The sequence below is a fragment of the Haliotis asinina genome, chromosome 5, assembly GCF_037392515.1.
Source record: "Haliotis asinina isolate JCU_RB_2024 chromosome 5, JCU_Hal_asi_v2, whole genome shotgun sequence".
NCBI lineage: Eukaryota > Metazoa > Mollusca > Gastropoda > Lepetellida > Haliotidae > Haliotis > Haliotis asinina.
Window position 1 is genome coordinate 78,345,710 of NC_090284.1, and position 27,940 is coordinate 78,373,649.

General features: G+C 41.4%; 1 protein-coding gene across 1 annotated transcript in view; it reads right to left on the minus strand.

Annotated features, from left to right (window-relative positions):
• LOC137285347 (xylosyltransferase oxt-like) overlaps positions 1-27,940 on the minus strand; it is a 162,118-nt gene that overhangs the window by 123,931 nt on the left and 10,247 nt on the right. Inside the window, exon 2 of the mRNA XM_067817720.1 lies at positions 18,866-19,127. Coding sequence (XP_067673821.1) covers positions 18,866-19,127 — 262 coding nt within the window. The remainder of the gene's footprint in view (positions 1-18,865; positions 19,128-27,940) is intronic.

Consider the following 27,940-nt stretch of genomic DNA (forward strand, 5'->3'; position numbering starts at 1 on the left):
GCTTACATCGTATCTCAGTCTGCTTACACTGTATCTCAGTCTGCTTACACTGTATCTCAGTCTGTCTACACTGTATCTCAGTCTGTCTACACTGTATCTAAGTCTGCCTACACTGTATGTCAGTCTGCCTACACTGTATCTCAGTCTGCTTACACTGTATCTCACACTGCATAGACTGTGTCTCAGTCTGCCTACACCATATCTCAGTCTGCCTACACCAGTCTGTTTACACTGTATCTCAGTCTGCCTACACTAGTCTGCCTACACTATCTCAGTCTGCTTACACTCACAGTATCTCACACTGCACAGACTGTATCTCAGTCTGCCTACACTGTATCTCACTCTGCTTAGACTGTATCTCAGTCTGCTTACACTGTATCTCACACTGCAAATACAAAATTCAACTTACCAGAATCTTGGCATTACAGAGAAAGCAGAAATACCGGATGAAGCTTAGTAAGTTTCCAAAGTCAGTAGTCAGGCAGAGTGTGTCAAACGATGGTGATGTAGATAATGTTGTTGACAAACACACGTTGATAGGCAGAGGTGACTACTCCAGTAATTCTGAGTGTAAGTCCTGGTGTGTCCCGCAAAACAACAACCAGCCTTTATATATACTGACATAGTGTCATGAACATTCGAACAAGTGTGACATCATCACCATTGATTTCGAACTATTTCAAACAGGAAGTTAACAATAGACTGCCAAGGGCAGGAGTTACTACAAATATTATATTGACATATATAATACAAAAAGTGACCCACAATTGACACACAAAACTCTAAACATTGAGACCCAATGATCTCAGTTGGTCAACACTGTGCCTGAGTCAACCTACACTGTATCTCCGTCTGCCTACACTGTATCTCAGTCAGCTGTGTGACTGTAGTTGCTGTTCCCAGCAACCAGCATCCCTGCATGCTATGTTTGTGTGTATTCTATGTATTCCCCCAACCTGCCATACACAGAGCAACCAGTCTGTCCCTGCCCAGAATGGTGCTTTCATCCAACAGTCAGAAAGCATATCATAATAAAATATAATTAAACAGTAAATTACACATGAAAACAAGACTTTGATTAAGAATCATGTCAGGAATATTTAGCTGCCATGAAAGACAGGATATAGTTTCTCAACATAAATAGATTCTTTAAACAATTTCCGAAAACCACTAAGAAAAACCTTTCCTCAATTTGAAGACATTTCCTGCAATTACTGCTCAAGTCTCCAGGTCAGTGTACAGACACAAAGAAAACTGCGTGCAAGTGACTGACCCAAGGAACCACTTTCCTCACCATTACCACCACCCCTGACTGGTGTTTGAGCTAGGCGGAATATAGCCACAATACATTCAGAAATTGTGACATGATTTTGGGTGGTGTGAGTGTTACTTATCAGTTATTTCCTTCCCTCATGATCCTGCAGTTTCAACATTCCAGGACCATGAAAAAAATGCACTTCATATTACACATGAATAATTTTGTTAACATTCAGACTGCTTGTGTCTGTGAAACTCTGCCAGCATGTCAATGTGACCTTCCATCATCAGATAACACTCTGCCAGCATGTCAGTGTGACCTTCCATCATCAGATAACACTCTGCCAGCATGTTAATGTGACGTTCCATCATCAGATAACACTCTGCCAGCATGTCAGTGACCTTCCATCATCAGATAACACTCTGCCAGCATGTCAATGTGACCTTCCATCATCAGATAACATTCTGCCAGCATGTCGATGTGACCTTCCATCATCAGATAACACTCTGCCAGCATGTCAATGTGACCTTCCATCATCAGATAACACTCTGTCAGCATGTCAATGTGGCCTTCCATCATCAGATAACACTCTGCCAGCATGTCAGTGTGACCTTCCATCATCAGATAACACTCTGCCAGCATGTTAATGTGACGTTCCATCATCAGATAACACTCTGCCAGCATGTCAGTGTGACCTTCCATCATCAGATAACACTCTGCCAGCATGTCGATGTGACCTTCCATCATCAGATAACATTCTGCCAGCATGTCGATGTGACCTTCCATCATCAGATAACACTCTGCCAGCATGTCAATGTGACCTTCCATCATCAGATAACACTCTGTCAGCATGTCAATGTGGCCTTCCATCATCAGATAACACTCTGCCAGCATGTCAATGTGACCTTCCATCATCAGATAACACTCAGCCAGCATGTCAATGTGACCTTCCATCATCAGATAACACTCAGTCAGCATGTCAACGTGGCATTCCATCATCAGATAACACTCTGTCAGCATGTCAATGTGACCTTCCATCATCAGATAACACTCAGCCAGCATGTCAGTGTGACCTTCCATCATCAGATAACACTCAGTCAGCATGTCAATGTGACCTTCCATCATCAGATAACACTCAGACAGCATGTCATTGTGGCCTTCCATCATCAGATAACACTCAGTCAGCATGTCAATGTGACCTTCCATCATCAGATAACACTCAGCCAGCATGTCAATGTGGCCTTCCATCATCAGATAACACTCAGTCAGCATGTCAATGTGACCTTCCATCATCAGATAACACTCAGTCAGCATGTCAATGTGACCTTCCATCATCAGATAACACTCTGCCAGCATGTCAATGTGACCTTCCATCATCAGATAACACTCTGCCAGCATGTCAATGTGACCTTCCATCATCAGATAACACTCTGTCAGCATGTCAATGTGACCTTCCATCATCAGATAACACTCAGACAGCATGTCAGTGTGACCTTCCATCATCAGATAACACTCAGTCAGCATGTGAATGTGACCTTCCATCATCAGATAACACTCAGACAGCATGTCAATCTGACGTTATTTTATCAGATAACCCTCACTCAGCATGTCTATATGAATTTCTATTATCAGATATCTCTTGGCCAGCTTGTCAGTCTGATGCTATATCGTCAGATAACCCTCACTCAACATGTCTATATGAAGTTATATCATCAGATAACCCTAATTCTGCATGTCTATATGAAGTTATATCATCAGATAACCTTAATTCTGCATGTCTATATGAAGTTATATCATCAGATAACCCACAGGCATGCATGTCATTGTGAAGTTGCCATTAGATTCAGGTTTTATCGTTTGTCTTTAATTGATGTTGTGAAGTATGAGCAAAAACACAACTGAACATTCAAATTATGATTCAACATGCTTTACTTGAAATGTCATCATCAAGATGATAGTTACTGCAAATAGTGAGCAGATATCCTCTACAACTATAAGTACTGTTTTAGACCATTATCCATCCTTCATCATACCACCACAGAATTACAACACACACAAACTTAAATGTTTCTGCAAGGTTGCTGCTTCACTCCAAGAAGGAAGCAAGGGGGGAGTCCAAGAGTCATTTTCTAGAGTTATTGGGATTTAATGACCACAAAAATTTCATCTCTCAATTCTTCCAGTGTTATTGTGTTGCAACCACGGCTGGCAACAGTTTTATGTGCACTGCAGCACAGACTGGTGGGGTTCTATAGTTTTCTGGGCCAGAATCTGAGACAGGTATTATAAACCCATTACATCTTGAAGAGATGACCTTCCATCAAGTGTTGCTCAGACAACCATTCAATCTCTACATTTGGCCCTAAAGCTTGGTAAGAAGCTAAATATGTACCACCTTGTAAATGTGACATGGTGATTTGGAAAATTGTTATTTTTCATCTTCATCACCTCCACTAAACAAATCTCTCATCAACTCGGTCTGGGACCATCCAGCGTGGAGCAGACATTGAACCTTCAGCATCACTCTTGCCATTGTGGGACAGCAATATAATTGTATCTCCTAGTGAGCAGTATTAGGAACCATTTACAGATGCACTATCCTACAGTGGACAAATGGTGTCTTTGTAGTGGTTGTAGTGTGGTGTGTCTGTGTAGTAGTTACTGTCAAAATACTGTCTTACAAAGTGTATATCCTACAGTCAAAGTGCTCGTACAAAGTGTAGATATGCCTTGGAAAGCAAACCCCACAGCCTGGCAATACTACAACAGTGTGAATAGAAACCAGGCCTTACTGATGTCAGAGGTCTGCTTCTCAACCACTTTCATCCCAGGCTCGATGGATACATTTTGGTGCTCAGTGATTGGTAAAATATTTCATGAAGTATGACTGACCGTTCAGCTCTTCCATTTGAGACCTGCACTGAAGGTTGTTTTATGTGGCAGTCATGATGATGACAATCAACACAGACCTGAATCCAGATGATAAAGTGCAGCGTGCTGTACTGCTTTGATAAAAGGTGTACGGATCATAATGTGACTGTCACTTGGACTTTCGTCATACACTGGTGGGAATATATTAGAGTCAGCACTTTTTCACTTAAGTCATCTCTCAAATAGACTGATTTACTGTTGGAGTCTGGCTGGGGAGAGCAATGCATCATCGCTATCACCACATGATTGATAACACAGTAAATCCATTCAGCCTAACTCCGGTGAAAACTCAAACCTGATTAGGGTTCACTCCTTTCAGCACTCTGACACAGAGTTTGCCTTTATAAAGCACATTGAGCTGGTCAGGATTGTGTTTAATCTGCTAAAGTAGAGCTCATTTTACAACTCCAGCAAAATGATTGCCTTGAGGCCAGTACAACCACACATTTAACAGGTCTGTCATATTGGACAAGACTCCAGGCAATCACTACAGCGCCATCCAAACGCAACAGGCACTGTGGGACATCTAAAGGTGTAGGCAAGGTGGGACATCAACAGAAGTAGGCATGGCAAGACATCTACAGAAGTAGGCATGGCAAGACATCTACAGAAGTAGGCATGGCAAGACATCTACAGAAGTAGGCATGGTGGGATATCTACAGATGTAGTCATCGTGGGATATCAACAGATGTAGGCATCATGGGACATCTAAAGATGTAGGCAAGGGGGACAACAAAAAGTAAGCATGGTAGATCTAAAGAAGTAGGCAAGGTGGGACAGACACAGAGGTAGGCAAGGTGGGAAAGCTACAGAAGTACGCCTTGGTGGGACATATGCAAAGGTAGGCATAATGGGACAACTAGATAAGTAGGCATGGTGGGGCAGCTACAAAAGTAATTACGGTGGTACATTTACAGAAAAAGACATGGTGGACATCTGAAAAGGTAGGCATGGTAGGACATCTATGGAAGTAGACATGGTGGGACAGCTACACAAGTAGGCATCATGGTGGAACACCTGCAAAGGTAGGCATGATCTGATTTCTCCAGAGGTATTCAAGGTTTGAGATTTACAGGCGTAGGCAAGTTGGCACAGAAGGCCAGGTTGACAGTGAGGGAGATATCTGTGATGTATGTACTTTCAACTTTACAATTAAACTAAATATTAGGGACTGTCTGACATTAAGCTGTTTTAAGAGGATTCTGATTGCCTGGACTGCAATCAAGCCGAGACAGGGCGGCCCAAAGAAAACATTTAAAATATATCAACAGACTTGGTATTGCATCGTGCAATCAGACTTGGTATTAGTGTCCTTCTTGTGCCATGAGTCTGGGTGATCTGGTATGAAGTGGTTGTAGTAGTGGTGTGCGATGGTTGTAGTGATAGTTAGTGGTGGTGATCAAAGATGGTAAGCATGGATGGTGGTAGTGGTGGTGGTGGTCAAGATGGTGGGTATTGATGCTGGGCAGTAGTGGTGGTGGCAGATGGCGGTGATGTGTGGTATAGTGTGGTATGGTGATCACATTTGTGGTGGTATCTTGGTCACAGGTATGGAGATGTGGTTTCTGCTCCACTATCAGCCAGGCAACGTCTCAAATGTCTCTCTACACTGACAAAGTAGGGAAGCCACCAATATGGGTATACATGTAAGGGTACACCAGCATTTGCAGTGAGTATACTCCAGCATGGGTTCCCAGTGAGGGTTTACCGGCATGGGTTCTCAGTCAGGGTACACCAGTATGGGTTTTCAGTGAGGGTACACAACATGGGTTCTCAGTGAGGGTACACCAGCATGGGTTCTCAGTCAGGGTACACCAGCATGGGTTCTAAGTGAGGGTATACCAGCATGGATTCACATGTAAGTGTTCACTTGCATGGGTTCTCAGTGAGGGTTCACCAACATGGGTTCTCAGTAAGAGTACACTAGCATGGGTTCTCAGTCAGGGTACACCAGTATGGGTTCTCAGTGAGGGTACACAACATGGGTTTTATGTGAGGGTACACCAGCATGGGTTCTAAGTGAGGGTATACCAGCACAGGTTCTCAGTCAGGGTACACCAGCACGGGTTCTAAGTGAGGGTACACCAGCATGGATTCTAAGTGACGGTACACCAACATGGATTAACATGTAAGTGTTCACCTGCATGGGTTCTCAGTGAGGGTACACCAGCATGGGTTCTAATTGTGGGTACACCAGCATGGGTTCTAAGTGAGGGTACACCAACATGGGTTCTAAGTGAGGGCACACCAGCATGGGTTCTAAGTGAGGGTACACCTGCATGGATTCACATGTAAGAGTTCACCAGCATGGGTTCTCAGTGAGGGTACACCAGAATGGGTTCTAAGTGAGGGTACACCAGCAAGGGTTCTAAGTGTGGGTACACCAACATGGGTTCTAAGTGAGGGCACACCAGCATGGGTTCTAATTGTGGGTACACCAGCATGGGTTCTAAGTGAGGGTACACCAACATGGGTTCTAAGTGAGGGCACACCAGCATGGGTTCTAAGTGAGGGTACACCTGCATGGATTCACATGTAAGAGTTCACCAGCATGGGTTCTCAGTGAGGGTACACCAGAATGGGTTCTAAGTGAGGGTACACCAGCAAGGGTTCTAAGTGAGGGTACACCAGCATGGGTTCTAATTGTGGGTACACCAGCATGGGTTCTAAGTGAGGGTACACCAACATGGGTTCTAAGTGAGGGCACACCAGCATGGGTTCTAAGTGAGGGTACACCTGCATGGATTCACATGTAAGAGTTCACCAGCATGGGTTCTCAGTGAGGGTACACCAGAATGGGTTCTAAGTGAGGGTACACCAGCAAGGGTTCTAAGTGTGGGTACACCAGCATGGGTTCTAAGTGTGGGTACACCAGCATGGGTTCTAAGTGAGGGTACATCAGCATGGGTTCTATGTGAGGGTACACCAGCATGGGTTCTAAGTGTGGGTACACCAGCATGGTTTGTAAGTCATGGTACATCAGCATGGGTTCTTGGTGAGGGAACACCAGTATGGGTTCTAAGTGTGGGTACACCAGTATGGGTTCTAAGTGAAGGTACACCAGCATGGGTTCTAAGTGACGGTACACCAGCATGGATTAACATGTAAGTGTTCACCTGCATGGGTTCTCAGTGAGGGTACATCAGCATGGGTTCTAAGTGAGGGTATACCAGCATGGATTCTAAGTGACGGTACACCAGCATGGATTCTAAGTGATGGTACACCAGCATGGATTCACATGTAAGTGTTCACCAGCATGGGTTCTCAGTGAGGGTACCCCAGCATGGGTTCTAAGTGTGGGTACACCAGCATAAGTTCTAAGTGAGGGTACCCCAGCATGGGTTCTAAGTGAGGGTACCCCAGCATGGGTTCTAAGTGAGGGTACAAGTGAGGATTCACATGTAAGTGTTCACCAGCATGGGTTCTCAGTGAGGATACCCCAGCATGGGTTCTAAGTGTGGGTACACCAGCATAAGTTCTAAGTGAGGGTACACCAGCATGGGTTCTAAGTGAGGGTACTCCAGCATAGATTCACATGTAGGTGTTCACCTACCTGGGTTTATCTCTGCAGATCATTTAATCACACAAAAGATGTGATGATGAACTAAAGGATTTTTTTCTTCTCAACTGGAAACAAAATTTGGATGAGCATAAAGTCAATATTTGTTGCACCTGTCAGCAACCACACTGCAGGCCAGCAGTGTAGACGATAAACATTGCAGCCTGCCCTAATCCGGAACAACACGAAGGAAGACAACAGAATTTCATTTGGTATTCCTGGAATTAAATGCCAATCTTCTTTGCATTCTCAAAGGATTGATTTTTCCATTTATTTTAAGTAGTGCTTTCTGAAAATGTGTGTTTACTCAGTAAACTGCAGACAAGAGCTGTGTCTGGTGTGAGACTTACCTTAGGATAAGATGTGAACATTACAGGAAGTATGCAACGTGCACAGTGATGACTGTGAGGTTCTTGGTGAGGCAACACCAGTATGGGTTCTAAGTGTGGGTACACCAGTATGGGTTCTAAGTGAAGGTACACCAGCATGGGTTCTAAGTGACGGTACACCAGCATGGATTAACATGTAAGTGTTCACCTGCATGGGTTCTAAGTGAGGGTACACCAGCATGGATTCTAAGTGACGGTACACCAACATGGATTAACATGTAAGTGTTCACCTGCATGGGTTCTCAGTGAGGGTACACCAGCATGGGTTCTAATTGTGGGTACACCAGCATGTGAAGTCTAAATCACAACCTAACTGTGTGCACCAAATTGATCCTTAGGATAGGGAGAAGGTAGTACACTGCACATAAACCCACTTGCAACTAATAATTCCAATATTTTTTTAATATATATCAGTATTCAAGATAATAAGCATATATGCCAATACAGTTGTTGGCATTTGCTGTTCTGCGTGCATTGTGGCATGCAAGTCCATGCGTGAATGTGTATTGATAAACTTGTCTCTGGAGCCTTCATTGATGACTGTGTTTAGCAAGCAGATCATTCATCCTTCCTTTTGTGTTTTTTGGAAAACCTCTCCTGGAAATAACGGCAATCATTGAGGTACATCTGCATAAGCCTGCTGTATACACAAATAGTCATTAGATCCCGTCAGACACATAAACCCAAACCATGGTCCTAAATTATGACAATAAATTTACACATGATTCCACTTTACATGACAAATTATATGACGAATGGGTTGGTGAGGTGGAGATCTAGTACTTAATCCACAGGCTGGATAACATCAACAGCCCCCGCTGGCGACTGGTTAGGATCTTCTAACGGCTGTATCAATTACTTTCAACACAACAGCCATATACTGTCACAGGTAGATTAGGCAGGAGTGTGGAGATGTATGCATGCATGACTGACTTCAGTTGTGCAGGTCTGACTTACACTGGTGTGAATAATATCTCAACACCATGTCCTTCACTGCCTCCATCTGTAGACCATGTCCCACACTGCCTCCATCTGTAGACCATGCCCTATGCTGCCTCCATCTGTAGACCATGTCCCACACTGCCTCCATCTGTAGACCATGCCCTATGCTGTCTCTATCTGTAAACCATGTCCTATGCTGTCTCTATCTGTAAACCATGTCCTATGCTGTCTCTATCTGTAGACTATGTCCTACACAGTCTTCATCTGTAGACCATGTCCCACACAGACCCCATGCTATCTCCACCTGTAGACCATCTCCTACACTGCCCCTCTCTGAAGACCATGTCCTACACTATCTCGATCTGTAGACCATGTCCTACACTGCCCCTCTCTGTGGACCATGTCCTACACTGTGTCTATCAGTAGACTATGTCCTACACTGCATCCATCTGTACACCGTGTGCTTCACTGCCTCCATCTGTAGACCATGCCCTATGCTTTCTCTATCTGCAGATCATGTACTATGCTGTCTCTATCTGTAAACCATGTCCCACACTGCCTCCATCCGTACACCATGCCCTGTGCTTTCTCTATCTGTAGAACATATCCTATGCTGTCTCCATCTGTAGACCATGTCCTACACAGTCTCAATCTGCAGACCATGTCCCACACAGACCCCACACAGTCTCTGCCTGTAGACCATGTCCCACACAGACCCATATTGTCTCTACCTGTAGACCATGTCCCATGCAAACTCCACACTCTCTCTACCTGTAGACCATGTCCCACACAGAGCCATATTGTCTCTACCTGTAGACCATGTCCCACACAGACCCCACACTGTCTCTACCTGTAGACCATGTCCCACACAGACTTCATTTTGTGGATGGTATAGACAAGCGGTACTAAGTAGCTGTAGTTTGTGGGTCTCGTGTACTATTCTTTATCAGTCCAGATCTTGAGACCTGGACTGGCCAAAATTTCTCACGGCTTATACACCAAAACTCAATTTACGATGAGGCAAATTAAGTTTGAACAGGAAAATTCAATCAGACATCTGGAATAAAGCACTGAGGCCCTGACAGGAGGTTTCTCTCGTTCTGACCCAGGACATTTTTTCGTATTGATTATCAAGTTTAAGGTAGTTTATCGAAACCAGGCTTGTGTAGCAGATACTCCTGTGCAAATCACATAGAAAACCTAGCTGACGGGAATCTTATTCAAGCTGCGGCTCAGACAAAAATAATCCAAATAATTCTTTAGGACAAGTTCGGAACTTGACATGAGTTTGAAAATGCCATGAAAAAGTTGTATGTTCTCAGCTCTGGAGGCTGACGTGGTCATTAGACTTGCTTATCCTGAAACCTCCAGAGTCTTTGGTCTGCCGAGTGGTTTCCCTGGGCAAGTTTCTGAAATCAAATATACTTCCCTTGGACAATTTCATGTCTGTTTACTGCCAGGCACTTAAGTTGATCTCATAAATATTTCATAGACAATGTAAAACAGAAATGTTTAAAAAATATATCAATGGACTGTTCAGAAGCAATCGAACATATGTTGTGCAATTTCTACACATCCTCTCTCATATTATTATATTTCACTGAATTAGAAAAAAACACATATCAGTCAAATTGGATCAAAATATCTTCAGAGTTCAATCCAGTCTGCACAGAATAGACACAGAGTTTGATCTTAAAAATTGATCTAAAAATAAAACAAAAGGCTTTAGGCTGAATGCTGTTTATCAGCAGTACCACAATCAATGTTCTTCTACTTACCTACTAGATGCCAACGGATGCATAGCTATTAACATAGGAAATGTTTCTCACAGTATGCTAACATAAAGCACTAACTCAAGTACTCTTAGTGAGACATGGTTTCTGGCACAGCTTGACATGGACTGAGTGAGTGAGAGTGAGTGAGTGAGTGAGTGAGTGAGTGAGTGAGTGAGTGCGTGAGTGAGTCAGAGTGAGTGTGAGTGAGTGAGTGTGCGAGTGAGTGAACATCACTACTTCATTGTGAGAGGTCCTTGTTCCATTTATCTTGCCTCACATTCAGTGAAACAGAATAAGTTACGTCACATAACAGCTTGTCAATCTAATGGGTATTACCATCTGTGTGCTTACAACTGTGCAAGTGGATTCCAGATTCTAGAACTTGACACATCACAGAGACACATGGCGCATGAAGGTAAACTACACACACACAACACATCATGATTCACTTGACACACATGACTCATCAAGGTAAACTGTACACACAGGACATACCCAGGCCAATTGAACACAAAGGGCACTTCAAGCTCTACTGGACACACAGGACACATCAAGGTCCACTAAAACACATAGGACATATCAGGGCCACTGGACACATAGGACATATCAGGGCCACTGGATACATAGGACACACCAGGGCCACTGGACACATGGGACACACCAGGGCCACTGGAGACATAGGATGCATCAGGGCCAATGGACACATAGGATGCATCAGGGCCAATGGACACATAACACACACCAGGGCCACTGGACACATCGGATGCATCAGGGCCAATGGACACATAGGATGCATCAAGGGCCACTGATATACATTCATTCAGTACCTCGGCATCATAGCCTAGAACACAATTATATTTGACAGAACAGGTCATGTGGTGAACAATACAGCAATATTTCTCATATTGTATTTAATGTATTTAGTAACGGAAGACTTTCACTGAATAGTGCTTTACATTGGATAGGCTTGGGAGATATGTTAATCTCCGATCATGATACTTTTCACAAATAAACAGGACGTGAAACTCGTCCTCCATAACATTGAGATCACATTGTAAACAGAGTGATTTATATACCTGCTCATTTTTGTTTCTATGTATGTTGTTAATATTAAAATTATGAAGAGATATTCTAAATTTACATAAGGCTCTTATCAAAGACCTATCAGAGAGACACATTAAATAGTTTTCAGGCTGCAACAAGGACTTAATACTACTATGATTACAAAAATAGTGAGAAGATGATATAAAACTATGCCAATTTTGGCAATCAATAATTTTCAACCGTTGTTTGAATATACTGGTAAACATGATAGAATAACCCACATCTTGTGATAACCACACGTGTGAAAAGCCTGCGTGAAACAGTAAATTTCTGAGATTTGACACCCAGTTTTCGTTTCCACCATCATCTAATTTTTTGTAACATTATATAGCATTGGTATGGATATCTAGTACACTTCATATGAAGTAGTTTTATCCAGTATCTTATAACCCTTGTCAGTGTTGAAACATACATCGTGTGTCGCCCTGTTTCACCAAGTATAGCCTTATTGGCGCCGTCATATAGCTGGAATATTGCTGAGTGCGGCGTAAAACTAAACTCACTCACTATTGCCTTATTGGATTCGAATTTGCCAACATGTAAGAAACATTTTCAATACTGGGTATGAACTTTTTCTATGACATCAAAGTATCTTGCCCCCCCAATATTTCAGACCCATACAGTGAAATTGGTGAAACTTTGCAGTCAAATATTTTACAAGCCGCAGAGAAGGATATGCTAGTGTTTTATCGAAATAATGTGTACAGAGGTATCACTGCATGTGATGCTTGAGCTGCTAGCGTTTGACACGCTTTTGCCCAATTTAACGTTGATGAAAACAGAATACCTAGATACTTATAATATGATGTAATTTTTAGAGCTATGTTGTTTAGATCCCAGCTTTCACGCTTTGAAATGATACCTCCATTTCTGAATACAATAACATTAGTTTTATCACAGAAAGATTGGAGCACATTCAATTGCTTTAGTAACCCGAAACAGTATAAGAGAACACTGTAACATTGTGACAAATATAACATGATCACATTTATCATACATTTCAGTTACAAGCTCATTTATGAAAAAAATGAAAAGTATAGGACTAAGAACACATCCTTGTCAAACACCTGCTGAAGTAATAAAGTCACTGGTTCTTTTTGAGTTTGATCTCACACATGATTTAACTGATGAATACATATTCTTAAGTAAATGAAACATTTTCCCAAGACAGCACCTTAGTGCTAATTCAAATAATAACTTTTGTCTGTCTACATAGTCAAAGGCTTTCTTGAAGTCAATAAATACACAGTAAAACCTACCATGTGGTTTACACAGGTATTTAGAAATCAATGCTTGTAGAGTGAATATATTGTCAGTGGTAGAGTAACTAGACCTAAAGCCAGCTTGGGCTTCTGATCTTAAATCGTTCAGTTCAATCCAAGTCCTCAAACGTTTCAGTAAGACAGTTGTAGATATTTTCCCTATAACATTCAATATAGAAATCCCCTTGTAGTTGTTTGGGTTTGCCTTATCTCCTGACTTGGAGATACAATCATACCTATATTCTAAGCTGTAGGAAGGTTTCCAGATACAAATATTTTATTAAACAAAACATGAAGATAGTATAAGAGTAGGTCACCGGAACACTTCACATGCTCCGGTGGTATTCCATCATCACCTGAAGTTCTTCCACTCTTAAGGTAATTCATAGCATCATCCATTTCTGCCATAGTAATTTCCCCTGAAAAAAGCTCTTCGGTTACAGCAAAATCTGAACAGGTATGACATGTATGAGAATTAATAAAGTCTTTCACTGTCTTATCAAAGTCCGATTCGGTAACTGTGTCTGGGATAAGAATATTTTTAAAGTAAGACAACCGAATTTGCGGCGAAATTGGAGAATCACCTTTATTAGAATTACCAGAAAGGGCATGTTTAACAGTTTGCCAAAAACTTTTACAGACTCCAAGTAGTGCCTGAGATGAAATATGCTCCGCTATTTTCTGGTCGTATAATATCTTTGTAGAACTACAACAATGTTTGAATTCAGCCTTAGCCTTTAAGTACTGACGTACATTTTATCGCACTGATATCTTCTGTATCTGTCTAATAGCCTGTATTTCACTGACTTTAGTCGATGACAATCTTTGTCAAACCAAGGGGGTTGTTTGGAGCATGGTTGGTGATATTCTTGTTTGGATTTGCTTCCCCATACTTCAGATCCACAGAAAGTGAAGATGTCTGAAAATTTCTGCACACCTCGATCGGTATCATATTCAATTAATGACATAAAAACACTTAACACAGATGAAACTGTGTCGCTATGCAACAAATCTCAAAAGCTTGTTGTCTGTTCTTTGAGTAATTTATACTTTGGTACATCATATAACGCACATGGAACATCAGCCTGTAGTTGCGTTCCCTTGGTCGACACACAATGGGAGGATGGTCCGACTCGGTTCGGGACATCACATCTATTGAAACTACACATGGGAACAAAAAAGTTGACACAAGGAAGTAGTCTATTATGCTGGCTCCTGATGGAGATATATACGTAGACATTCCATCGATATCGTTTTCCTTTCAACCATTAACAATATGAATACACATCTTTTTACAGAGCTCTAAAAGTTGTCTTCCGTAATTATTAACCACAGGATCAGATGATTTATGTGTAAGTGAAAACGTATCTGCAACATATTGATCATATATTGGTAGGATGCCTGTGTCATCATCAATGATATAATCCCTCTCAGCTGATGTCCGAGCATTAAAGTCTCCGCATAATATCAATTTACAGTTGTCACCAAAGTCATGGAAAAAATGAAACAATTGATTTTCAAGGGGGCTAATTCCACTGTCTTCAGAATGGTTATATACAATGGACCTCTCTGGGTGGATGTAAACAAAACTTAGGATTATCTGAGACAACTTGGAATTTGAATTTATCTGGAAAATGATACAATTATTCCATTTTGCATACACCCTTATGAAATATGAAGACATGGACTTCTTGATTCATCCAACTATCCCCCCTGAGAATCTCCCTCTAAGTTCAGGCCTTCTTGCACGACTGTCAAAGGCATCATATCCATCAGAAATAGCATTTAAGTGATATAGCTTTAAAGCATCGGGACACATTGTTCCAATCACTGAAAATATGTAACGTTTTCAGAAAAGACACAAAACCACCACAAAGCACTTTAGATTTTAAGCCACGTATGTTCCAAGTACATAGTGATAACTTTCTTGACAAAATGGTACAGTCAGAATGTCTGAGGACAACTGGTGGGATACATTGGGGCCAGTGCCAAGATCCAATTTTGTCGACGTAGCGCACTGTTCTTCCATCTGCAATGACGCTGAAGTAGAGGTTTGCCTTAATACCCAATGCCGATGCTTGCCAATCCTATAGATCTCTTCTGGAAGTCCTGTCAAATACTCATTTTAAGCTGATGTCAGCTCGTAATTACTGGCATAGCGTTTTCCACAGAGATGTTCTTCAATTTTGGAAATAGGTGAAAGTCGCTTGGGCCCAGGTTAGGGGAATGTGGAGGGTGAGGAAGTTCTTTGAAGCCACAATGATGTACTGCAGACTTTGCCAATCGAAAGGTGTGAGACAAAGCATTGTCATGTACAGAACTCCATCCCTCAACAAACCACTGCACTTTTCTTTGATAGATGCTCTCAGTCTGCTGAGTAGATCAGCACAGTAGGCACTAGTGATAGTCTTTTGACTCTCCAGGTAGTCAACATGGATGATGCCCTTTGCATCCCAGAACACTGTGGCCATAAGCTTCTTAAATGACCTTGAAGACTTGAACTTCTTGGGTGGAGGAGAAAAGGGGTGGTGCTCACACTCTGTGGATCGACGTTTTGACTCCGGATCGTAATGATAAATCCATGTTTTATTCCTTGTTACTAATGTACTTTTAAAAATTTAAAAATCATGCACCATCAATTCAAAATTCTCCTTTAAAATACGACTTCTCTTTTTCTTCACATCAGCAATGAGAAACTTTGGGACCCATTACACAGACACTTTGTTCATGCCCAAATGATCATGGATAATAGTCATGGATTCTAGTTCAACCTCAGCAATAGTCACATGTCTGTCTGCACAAATGCATTTCTCCATAGCTTCTACTGTTTTTTCATTAATGGCTATAGAGGGACATCCACACCGTGGGTCATCATCCAGACTTGTCCTGCCAGACTTAAATAAAGCAACCCATCTCTTATCTGCGGAGTATGGAGGACAATCATCCCCAGCTTCAACATACATGCATGTGCTTCTGATGGCTGAATGCCTTCCAGTGTCAAAAACTTTATAACAGCACATTGTTCCATCTCTCATGTTGAAGCAGATACGTATACCCCAGTAGACTTCAAGGACCTGTTGCTTTCAAACTAGTTGATCTGTTTGAGTACATTGACTGGAAATGCTAATCAGGAACACTGTTCAAGCATTCATCAAGGTTTTGTAAATGTAGTATATTATGAAATTGTGGTTCTAAAAACAACAAATACTCCTGAGAATTTAACACATGATCAAACAAGCAATTTGATTGGCTGATCAGAGTGTCAACAAAATGCCTGTTTTCACGCATATGCTCACTTCAAAAAACATTTTGCATTTGTTAAGGGCTCAGTTCTCATAGAATTTAATAACAAGGTTGAAAATGGATAGCTTTATTGATGTTTATGACATCTACTCTAAGATGTATAGACACTGTATTCTGATTTCTGCATCGAATTCGACATGTAGTTCTTGGGTTCAATGTTTCTCAACTTTTGCAAACACAAATAAATGACATATTGTTTAACTGTAAAAATCATGATCTAAATTCATATTAGTTGTTAAATACTTGTCAATATCCTTTTGTCAAAGTGCTTTATAATCTATTTCTAAAGAAGAATGTGTTATGATCTCATGCTAATAAATCCATCCAAGTAATCAATCATTTATCGATATTTGATTGACAGCAGACATCAATAATCGATTCTGGTTTTAGAGGTCGATTCCCAACATAGTAATTACTTTGTTATAACGACTAACAGAATGAAAAATGGAATTCACTGTGACAACATGGCAAACTGGCTAGTGTGTATTGTGCATTAAATAACAAGATGAACAATATGATGGCCGCTGAGCTGACTGCCCAAAGCTTCAATTCCTTCTGGATGTGAGTCTAATCAACCGAACACATTCCACCAACATTCACTGGCAAACATCACACACAAACTGGCAGATCTCTGTTATTGTTTTTGCAATAACAGTTACATTGTCCTTAGAAACAGGGAGCAGGTCAGAGTGACTAACAAATACCTTGTCAAATGCAGCAATTGCTGTCCTCATATCTACATCCATACAACAATACAACAAGTTTTCCACCCCACTGTGGTACACTGTCCATCCAGCATCAGCCATGGTACAGTGACAAACCAGCTTGTTTGAAGGCACACTGACAAGTCACCAACAGTCATGGTACACTGACAAGCCACCAGCACTCATGGTACATTGACAAGCCACCAGCACTCATGGTACATTGACAAGCCAGCAGAAATCATGGTACATTGACAAGCCACCAGCACTCATGGTACATTGACAAGCCAGCAGAAAATCATGGTACATTGACAAGCCACCAGAAGTCATGGTAAACTGACAAGCCACCAGCAATCATGGTACAATGACAAGCCAGCAGCAATCATGGTACATTGACAAGCCAGCAGAAGTCAAGATACACTGACAAGCCACCAGCAATCATGGTACACGAATAAGCCACCAGCAGTCAAGATACACTGACAAGCCACCAGCAATCATGGTACAATGACAAGCCAGCAGCAATCATGGTACATTGACAAGCCAGCAGAAGTCAAGATACACTGACAAGCCAGCAGAAGTCATGGTACACTTACAAGCTAGCAGATGTCATGGTACAGTGACAAGCCAGCAGAAGTCAAGATACACTGACAAGCCACCAGAAGCCAAGGTACACTGATAAGCCACCAGCAGTCATGGTACACTGACAAGCCACCAGCAATCATGGTACACTTACAAGCTAGCAGATGTCATGGTACAGTGACAAGCCACCAGAAGCCAAGGTACACTGATAAGCCACCAGCAGTCATGGTACACTGACAAGCCACCAGAAGTCATGGCACACTTACAAGCTAGCAGATGTCATGGTACAGTGATAAGCCAGCAGAAGTCAAGATACACTGACAAGCCACCAGAAGCCAAGGTACACTGATAAGCCACCAGCAATCATGGTACACTGACAAGCCAGCAGAAGTCATGGTGCACTTAAAAGCTAGCAGATGTCATGGTACAGTGATAAGCCAGCAGAAGTCAAGATACACTGACAAGCCACCAGAAGCCAAGGTACACTGATAAGCCACCAGCAGTCATGGTACACTGACAAGCCAGCAGCAGTCATGGTACACTTAAAAGCTAGCAGATGTCATGGTACAGTGATAAGCCACCAGCAGTCATGGTACACTGACTAGCCAGTAGCAGTCATGGTACGCCAAATAAACCAGTAGCAGTCATGGTACGGAGACAAGCCAGCAGAAATCATGGTACACTGACTAGCCAGCAGATGTCATGGTACACTTAATTCAAGAGCAATAAATATCAAAATCCAGCTGATATTGAAAGCACCAGACTGATGAAGTAAGGACACATGAACAGAGAACTACCATGACCACCTAAGAAGATTATGAGAGAGTGAGTTCATTTTTATGCCGCACTCAGTTATGATAATTGGGTCTGGATCCGACAATCAAGTGCTCAGCATTCATCTCCACAACTGGGAATCAATAACATGTCCAACCAAGTCTGTAGGCCTAACCACCAGGTCTCCTTAGTCACCTCTCATGACCAGGATGGTTACTAAAGATCAATTTTAACCTAGCTCTTCACTGGTGGGAAGATGATGAATCTGAATGAGTGACTAGTTCTTACCTTTCAGTGGACACAGTCTGGGCAGGGTTTCAGCATACATCTTCCCCTCCATAGTCAGACAGGAGATATCTGCTATCTGCTGGCGACATGCAGTTGTCGTAGCTCGGCTTATAGCAGACAGGGCTTCCTTTGCACGAATTTCACACTTTGGCTTATAAGTTGATGGAAGTGTAAGGTTTGGCAGCAGGTGGCCTTTGTCTGGTGGCCCTTTCCCTCCATTCTCAGTGACCATCTTGTCCTGATCTGGGTGTGGCCGGTGCTCCTGAAGAACAAAAGTAACACATCTTGATGTCACCATGTTCATTGAGAACATAGGCAACATATCTGTATGTTTAAATATCCATATAAATACCACTGAAAGCAACAGTGCTTCAGAATATTGGCAACACATCTAAATTTTGTTGTCAAGGTAATATTTAAGAATATTAGCAACAAATCTGTATGTTGTTGACAAGGTAATATTACAGAACATTGACAACACATCTGCATGTTGTTGACAAGGTAATATTACAGAACATTGACAACACATCTGTATGTTGTTGTCAAGGTAATATTACAAAATATCAGCAACACATCTGTATGTTGTTGACAAGGTAACATTACAGAACACTGACAACACATCTGTATGTTGTTGACAAGGTAACATTACAGAACACTGACAACACATTGACAACACATCTGCATGTTGTTGACAAGGTAATATTACAGAACATTGACAACACATCTGTATGTTGTTGTCAAGGTAATATTACAAAATATCAGCAACACATCTGTATGTTGTTGACAAGGTAACATTACAGAACACTGACAACACATCTGTATGTTGTTGACAAGGTAACATTACAGAACACTGACAACACATCTGTATGTTGTTGACAAGGTAATATTACAGAACACTGACAACACATCTGTATGTTGTTGACAAGGTAATATTACAGAACACTGACAACACATCTGTATGTTGTTGACAAGGTAATATTACAGAACACTGACAACACATCTGTATGTTGTTGACAAGGTAATATTACAGAACACTGACAACACATCTGTATGTTGTTGACAAGGTAATATTACAGAACATTGACAACACATCTGTATGTTGTTGTCAAGGTAACATTACAAAATATCGGCAAGACATCTGTATGTTTTGTCAAGGTAATTCTACAGAATATCGGCAACCTACATGTATGTTGTCAAGGTGATACTATAGAATATCTGCAACATATCTGTATGTTGTTGTCAAGGTAACATTACAGAATATCAGCAACACATCTGAATATTGTTGTCAAGGTAATATTATAGAATACCACCAACACATGTGTATGTTGTCAAGATGATATTACAGAATACAGGCAACACTTGTATGTGCAGTTACAATAGATGTATTGTAGGGAACATCTTTGTCAGGAATCATGTATTCATGGTGGATAGGAAGGATTGTCATTATCTCATGAGACATAAAGAAGATTTATTCCTGTTGTATAGAATTATAAAAATGCAGGTAAATCCATTTCAGTACATATACAGTTTACAAAAATCCTACACATGTGCTAATTCGGGCATGTTTGTTGTTCCACTGTGATGACAACACAGTGTGTGACTGTATCGACATCACCAGCTTCACTGGGATTTCTAACACAGAGGAAAATAGCAACACATTAGAGTGTTATTTGGGTTTTATTTCCCTAACAATCAACACATTTGATTTGCTCTCCCATTAATCAACAAATCAATTATAAAATTTATGACTGTTAGGTTGAGTGCACAGAGAACACCCAAATAAAGAGAACTGACAGGCACAAAACAAACAATTACCCATAGATGCTTTAACCTTTGGATCATACAGGCTGACCACCTGCACTTGGTCTGTTGAGTAATGACTGAACAGACTGGTCCGGCAACTTGAAAATGCAGTCAAACAGTTCAGTGAGATATCCCGACACCTTGCGGACTGATGGATCAGTTGCATACCTTCAAGAAACCACCAACTGACCACCTAGACAATATACCTTATATTCCTGGGCATCTTTAGAGCAATTCTTCTGTATGAACATTCTGTACAGTGATACTTATTGTTGCATAAGTCAGATCTTAGTGCTCACCTGACTGCTAGGCATATATAACTGAAGCTTGAAAGTTATATTATATCTCTACCTGCTCAACACTCAAGAATTATCTTTAGTTTAATTTCCAAATATTGAATGAAGGATTCAAAATATTTTCTGGAATGAAAGTCCCCTTCACACTGACTAGGTCTTTCTCAACTCAATGGTGAATTCTGTACAAAAACAACAATCCAGCATCCATCAGTTGTGCATGAATTTCCATCCTCCTGATTGTACTCATGTCATCACCGAAACAGTCCACTGTCATAACTGTCTGTCAGGGAGCTGTCTGTCTGTCAATTAGGGGAATAGATTTATGTCAGGGAATTGAATGTGGTGTAACTAAGTCAGCATGTGGTATGAGCAGAGCATGTCAACTCTGATAAGTACTGCAGGTACATGGAGAAAAAAAGTATGTCAACATAAGTACCACAGGCATGTGGTATGGTATGTTAAAAGTGGATCAATGTGATACGTACCAAAGGCATATGGTGTTACAAGACTCGTGTACTTTCCGTCATTTGAGATGTTATTAATTATCATTGCTGTAGTTATTATGGGTGACATTTCCTACAGAGAATTATTTAAGCGGACAGCCTCTAAGGCAATACTTTAGAGTTACCTTCCTTTAAAAGACAACTGTTGACTGTTTCGAGGGCATTCCACTCGAGTGGCAATGGTCGTATGTGCTCTAACTTTCAGGAAATGACTTAATATATATATATAAAGGCTAGTTGCCGTGTTGGGGACGGACACATTACTGGAGTATATACATCATCGTCAACATATCCGTCAATGCCTGAACCTGCTGTCAGACAGCTCGCTGTGTTACATTTCTGCATAACTGTTTTTCTCTCGCACTAAGACTTTGGTGAGTTTGCAATAATATATTTTGTGACCTACTGCCTTAGATTTTGTCTCACTTGAAATTGTATTTGGAATCGGTATTGTGAAATTGACTTGTGACTTTGTATAACTTGCTCTCTTTGCATAATGATAATATTTTAATGTTTTAGACTTGTCTTTGTTCTGTTTTGCTGGTACACAGGGGATTTCTTACATCATTTGTCACGGCAAATTCTTAACCGTAACAATGGTATGTGAAATGTGGGTCAGTGTGACAAGTAGAGTAGGCATATGGTAGGTGAAAAAAGTGGATCAATGTGATAAGTACCAAAGGCATACTGTATGTGAAAAGTGGGTCAATGAGGCAAGTACCAAAGGCATACGGTGTGTGAAGAGAGGGTCAATGTGACAAGTACCAGAAGGCATGTGGTATATGAAGAGTGGGCCAATGTTACAAGTACCACAAGGCATGTGATATGTGAAGAGTGGGGCAATGTGACAAGTACCAAAGGCATGTGGTATATCTCAACAACCTTTACTCTAAACTATGGCTGACAAAAGCAACCAATTAATCTGGTGCTCACACCAACACCCGGCCTCCCCACCTCAATCACTCACTCATGACAACATGCTATGCCAAATCTCCCACCACTTGTCAGACTATCACTGACAGCAGGATGCATGTTGGTGCCACTTCCATGTTAAGATGAGTGCCATATGTAATTACCATCTGTGACTAATTAATGCTCTCCTTGCATGCCAGGGTAGGTAGAATTCCCTGCAGGTGGCACTCTTAACATATGCATTGGGGTGCTCTCAACATAATGGCAACTCCTGGTAAGCAGTGTGCTTTATTGACTTGAAGAGCCATTTGAGTTTACGAGTAGCTTGTTTCACTCCCACTGCAGTGAGTGTAGCTGCTTCCCCATAAAGAAACAGATGGATGGAAGAAAGATGGAGATGTAAGAGGCAGGATCACACGCTGAGCAGGGTTAGTTCTAGATTGTCCATTTTTCTGCTGGATCTTTGGAAGCCAGACGGCTCAGTATCAAATAAGAGCACTCATTCTGTGAGAAGTTCACATTTATTCTTGGATTATTCTCCTCCATCAGGAAAGAGGCAGTTTTTGTTGAATTGGGCTTCATCTAATTGGTGAATTTAGCTCTTTTTTCACTTTTGTCAATTTACTGGATTACTCCTATGATTACCTGAAGCTGGTAACAACGACATAATCTGTGTTGTATGAGGTCACCAGAGGTTTATATCCACTCCCTTAGACAGATGGATTTATGAACTGGAAAAGCAGGAGAAATCTTCATAAACAACAATTCACCATACAACCAGTCCAAATGAGATGGGATTTCACATGAGCCACAATCATCATTAATAAGCCTGTGTACTTAAATGGAAAGCACATGCATGATGACCAACTAATAACACTAGAACATTGGACCTGGTTGTTTGAATAACATGTAATTGTAATATAAATGTTAATATCTTGCATAAAGCACCTAATTTTGGTTATTTTGACTCTTCAAATTGATTTCAAATAATTATATGCACAATAACAAAATGAAATAATGCAAACATGAAACTCTGTGAGTTTGATCAATCCTTTACTAGACTTTACGAGTTGAGCCTGCTGTTACACATCAAATCTTGGTGTGGGCTATAGGATATCAGACAGGGAATATCACTGGTGGCTACATGATATCAAACATAATCCTGATGTGTGCTACAGGATATCAAACAAGGAATACCGCTGTGGGCTATAGGATATCAAACAGGGAATATCGCTGTTGGCTACAGGATATCAAACAGGGAATACCGCTGTTGGCTACAGGATATCAACCAGACAATCCTGCTGTGAGTTACAGGATATCAAACAAGGAATACCGCTGTGGGCTATAGGATATCAAACAGGGAATACCGCTGTTGGCTATAGGATATCAAACAGGAAATACTGTGGTTGGCTACATGACATCAAACAAGGAATGTTGCTGTGAACTGCATGATATCAATCAAGGACTCCAGCTGTGGACTGCATGATATCATACAGGGGATCCTGCTGTGGGTTACATGATATCAGACAGGAAATCCTGCTGTGGGCTAAATAATATCAAAGAAGGAAAATTGTGGGCCGAATGATATCACACAGGGAACGCTCCTGTGGGCTACATGATATCAATCAAAGAGTCCTGCTGTGGGCTTCATGACATCAAACATGAAATGCAGCTGTGAGTTAAATGATATCAAACAGGGATTCCTGCTGTGGGTTACATGAAATCAAACAGGAAATGCTGCTGTGGGTTAAAGTGGGTTAAATGATATCAAACAGGGATTCCTGCTGTGGGTTACATGATATCAAACAGGGAATCTTCTTGTGGGCTGCATGATATCATACAGGAAATCCTACTGTGGGCTGCATGATATTAAACAGATCAGATGGGAGGGCATAATGTTCCCAGCTACGGACTCTGCGAGGCAAGCAGATCAGATGGGAGGGCATAATGTTCCTAGCTATAGAGAAGGGGAGACCTGCAGATCAGATGGGAGGGAATGACATCCCAGCTATGGACACTGGGAGGCATGCAGATCAGATGGGAGGGCATGCCATACAACACATGATCTTAAGCAATTCTCCTTTGGCAATGCATTATAAAACACCTTGAGAAAAGGATAGTGAAAATCATGGAGTACATGATTTCACTCAAAAATCGTCCAGATAGCGAGACGTCTGGTTAACTGGATCAAACATCCAAAACGTGAAAATTAAGTGAAAGCAAAAAATATTCACGTATGTCTATCAATAAATCAACAGTCAGTTGTAATAACAGTGAATCATCATAACATATAAGTGTACCGATAATACGTGGAAGGCGGAACATAGGTTACCATTTGTCAACTTGTCTCGGACGTAATCGTGTAGCTTGTGGAGCTTCAGATGGTAAGTTAGATGAAAAACAAAAATCGATGACAAATAGTTTCTATTTTGCCAATTGCATATTCTTTTGTTAATTTTAAATGCCCTAAAAACATACGACATCGTATCGAATTTATGTTGTCTGCAGAAAGTAAACTTCCGGACGGGATCACATCTCTTAGATCATGTGGCAGGCTATTTTTAACTTGCATCGCAACAGATAGCAGGGGTCGATTTATAAGTTTTATATACAGTACAATTACAGTGTAGTTTCCAGGGGTTCAAAAATATGTTGAAAAGCCACTTGGCACTTGACTTCACGAAAGTAACTTGTCCTGACTAATTTTCCACTTGCCCTGATTTTATGACACAATGTGTGATGTTAATGTTTACTGGACTATTTATCGAAGAGTGATAATTTCACTCTCTACTACCTTTACTTCATATTTACAGCAGACCCGTGAAGGTCCCGGGGTAGAATAGGCCTTCAGCAACCCATGCTTGCCATAAAAGGTGACTATGTTTGTCGTAAGAGGCGACTAACGGGATCGGGTGGTCAGACTCGCTGACTTGGTTGACATATGTCATCGGTTCCCCATTGCGCAGATCGATGCTCATGTTGTTGATCACTGGATTGTTTGGTCCAGACTCGATTATTTACAGACCGTCGCCATGTAGCTGGAATATTGCTAAGTGCGACGTAAAACTAAACTCACTCACTCACTCATATTTACAGCGAACTTTAATAACTTCATTATGAGCAGATAGGAAAATTAAATCCAAGATTATTTGCAGTTTGAAACCATAAGTGGAAATTATCTGGTAGTCCACGGACAAGTAAGATACCATTATCTGATAGCCCGAAACGAAAATTGACTTGTCCCGGGCGTCGGGCGATGTGATTTTTGAACCCCTGAGTTTCCCTTAATCCTACTTAACATGTGTTTTCATTACTGATGAGATGTGCTCACACGCTCCAAATCCTAATGAACAACCCGAGTGACACGCGTCACTAGTGTTTTGATGGCTAATTAATCAATTCACACCAAATGCCTGGTGATAGATTAAGAAATCACATAGTCGTGTGGTAAACGGTATTGACGTGACACATACACATGCACGTTGCACAGATCTCTCCATCTGGATAACTGGATCATTTTTCAATGGAAATATATGGGAATGGTTTGAAAATTCACCGCCCGGGTCTGGAAGCGCAGGGTCCCGTTAAGTGAGTACAATTAATAAAAGTAAGTTTTGTTTCACATAAAAATCCCCAGAAGGCGGGGTTTCCGGACATGTGGGGTCTGGGTAAATAGGGTTCAACTGTATATGACAACTAATATGAATTTAGATCACTATTTTCACAGTTAGTGGGTGAGCGAGTTTAGTTTTACATCGCACTCAGCAATATTCCAGCTATATGGCGGCAGTCTGTATATAATCGAGTCTCGACCAGACAATCCAGTGATCAACAACATGAGCATCGATCTGCGCAACTGGGAACCGATGACACATGGCAACCAAGTCAGTGAGCCTGACCTCCCAATCCCGTTAGTCACCTCTTACAACAAGCAGTTATCCATAGATGATGAATTGTCAGTGAGATAGTGTGTAGGATACGATGAGAACATGTCAAGTTGATCATGTTTGATACTCAGAGAATGGCTTTGGTGTGTTGATACAAGATTGCTGGCAGGTGTTCATGTAGGGCTGACATACAGGGTGTTTTACAACTGTGTTTACCAGACACCAGTGATTATATCAATGGGCTTCAAAAGGAGTCGGAAGAGACCCCATCCCACCCAAATCAACATTGCCCCAACGTACACTGCTACCTCTATGACCATGAAGACGCTGAATCAAGCCCCTACTAGCTGCATCTACTCGGCTCCCTCTGGAGTCCCCCACTCAACCTCAGAACAATGCCAAACCCTCCTCCTGTAGTCTGAACCTCAGCCGGATATATGTTGGCTATTGCATGTGTTATTGTTAAACAGAGGAGCAGGCAGTGGATAGGTCAGAGGGTATCAGACTCAGGGATGCAGAGTAAGATGAAGGTCGACCTTGCTTCCTGAAACTGTCCAGCTGGAGAAAAGCTGGTGTATAGGCTAACTTCAACCTCAAGCTGAATGCTGACTCAATGATGTATGTGGTCATGCGATCTCTAAAGTAGCAATTCATGTCTCAATTGACACTACCAGATACATCAAATAACCCTTCCCATTACCGGAATGCAAGATTCATTACTTGTCATTGACTGATCAATGTTTTCTCCACAATCTTAAAAGTATCATATTCAGCTATTGTGGGCTTTACATATGGAGCCCTTTCAATTATTTCCATGTCTTACTATAGCTTAAATGCTTTATTCTGAAACATCAACCTAATTAACTCTCTAAGAAAGGTCATGGCTGCACATACTCTCGACAAACTATATTCACTGGCAACCGCACCAAGTCCTGTTCTGCAGTCATCATGTACAGTGTAAATTTAGGACAGATAGGAGGACAATGTCAAGGGATCTATAACACTAAATGTAAATATTTCTATGCAACACTTGGCATGGCTTTTGTCAGTATTCAGGTCTTGGATGCCGTGCTGCTGTGTCCATGTCTTTAAGGGGCACTACGTAGTAATGTACGTATAACAACCAGACAAACCAGACATGCAGACACACACCCAGAGATGTACACAGAGGTTCAGACACAGATTAACACAGACAAATATACATGCAGACTGTCACATACACAGACACAAGAGAGTCAATTTAATGCAACATTGTATTCATTCATTTGAACTTTCTAATTTCATATTGTAATCTTACTACTGCAAACCAAAAAATCCCTTGAAAATACTGCATCAATGTACCCCCAGCCTGTTCTGCAATGTATTATTTTTGTGGAAAAAAACATAGTTCACTAAAGTGAGTGAGTGATTGAGTGAGCGAGTTCAGTTTTACGCCGCACTCAGCAATAATCCAGCTATATGGCGGCAGTCTGTAAATAATCGAGTCTGGACCAGACAATCATGTGATCAACAACATGAGCATCGATTTGCACAATTGGGAACTGATGACATGTGTCACCAAGTCAGCGAGCCTGACCACACGTCGCCTCTTACGACAATCTCAGTCGCCTTTTATGGCAAGCATGGGTTGCTGAAGGTGTATTCTACCCTGGGACCTTCACAGGTCTAGTTCAC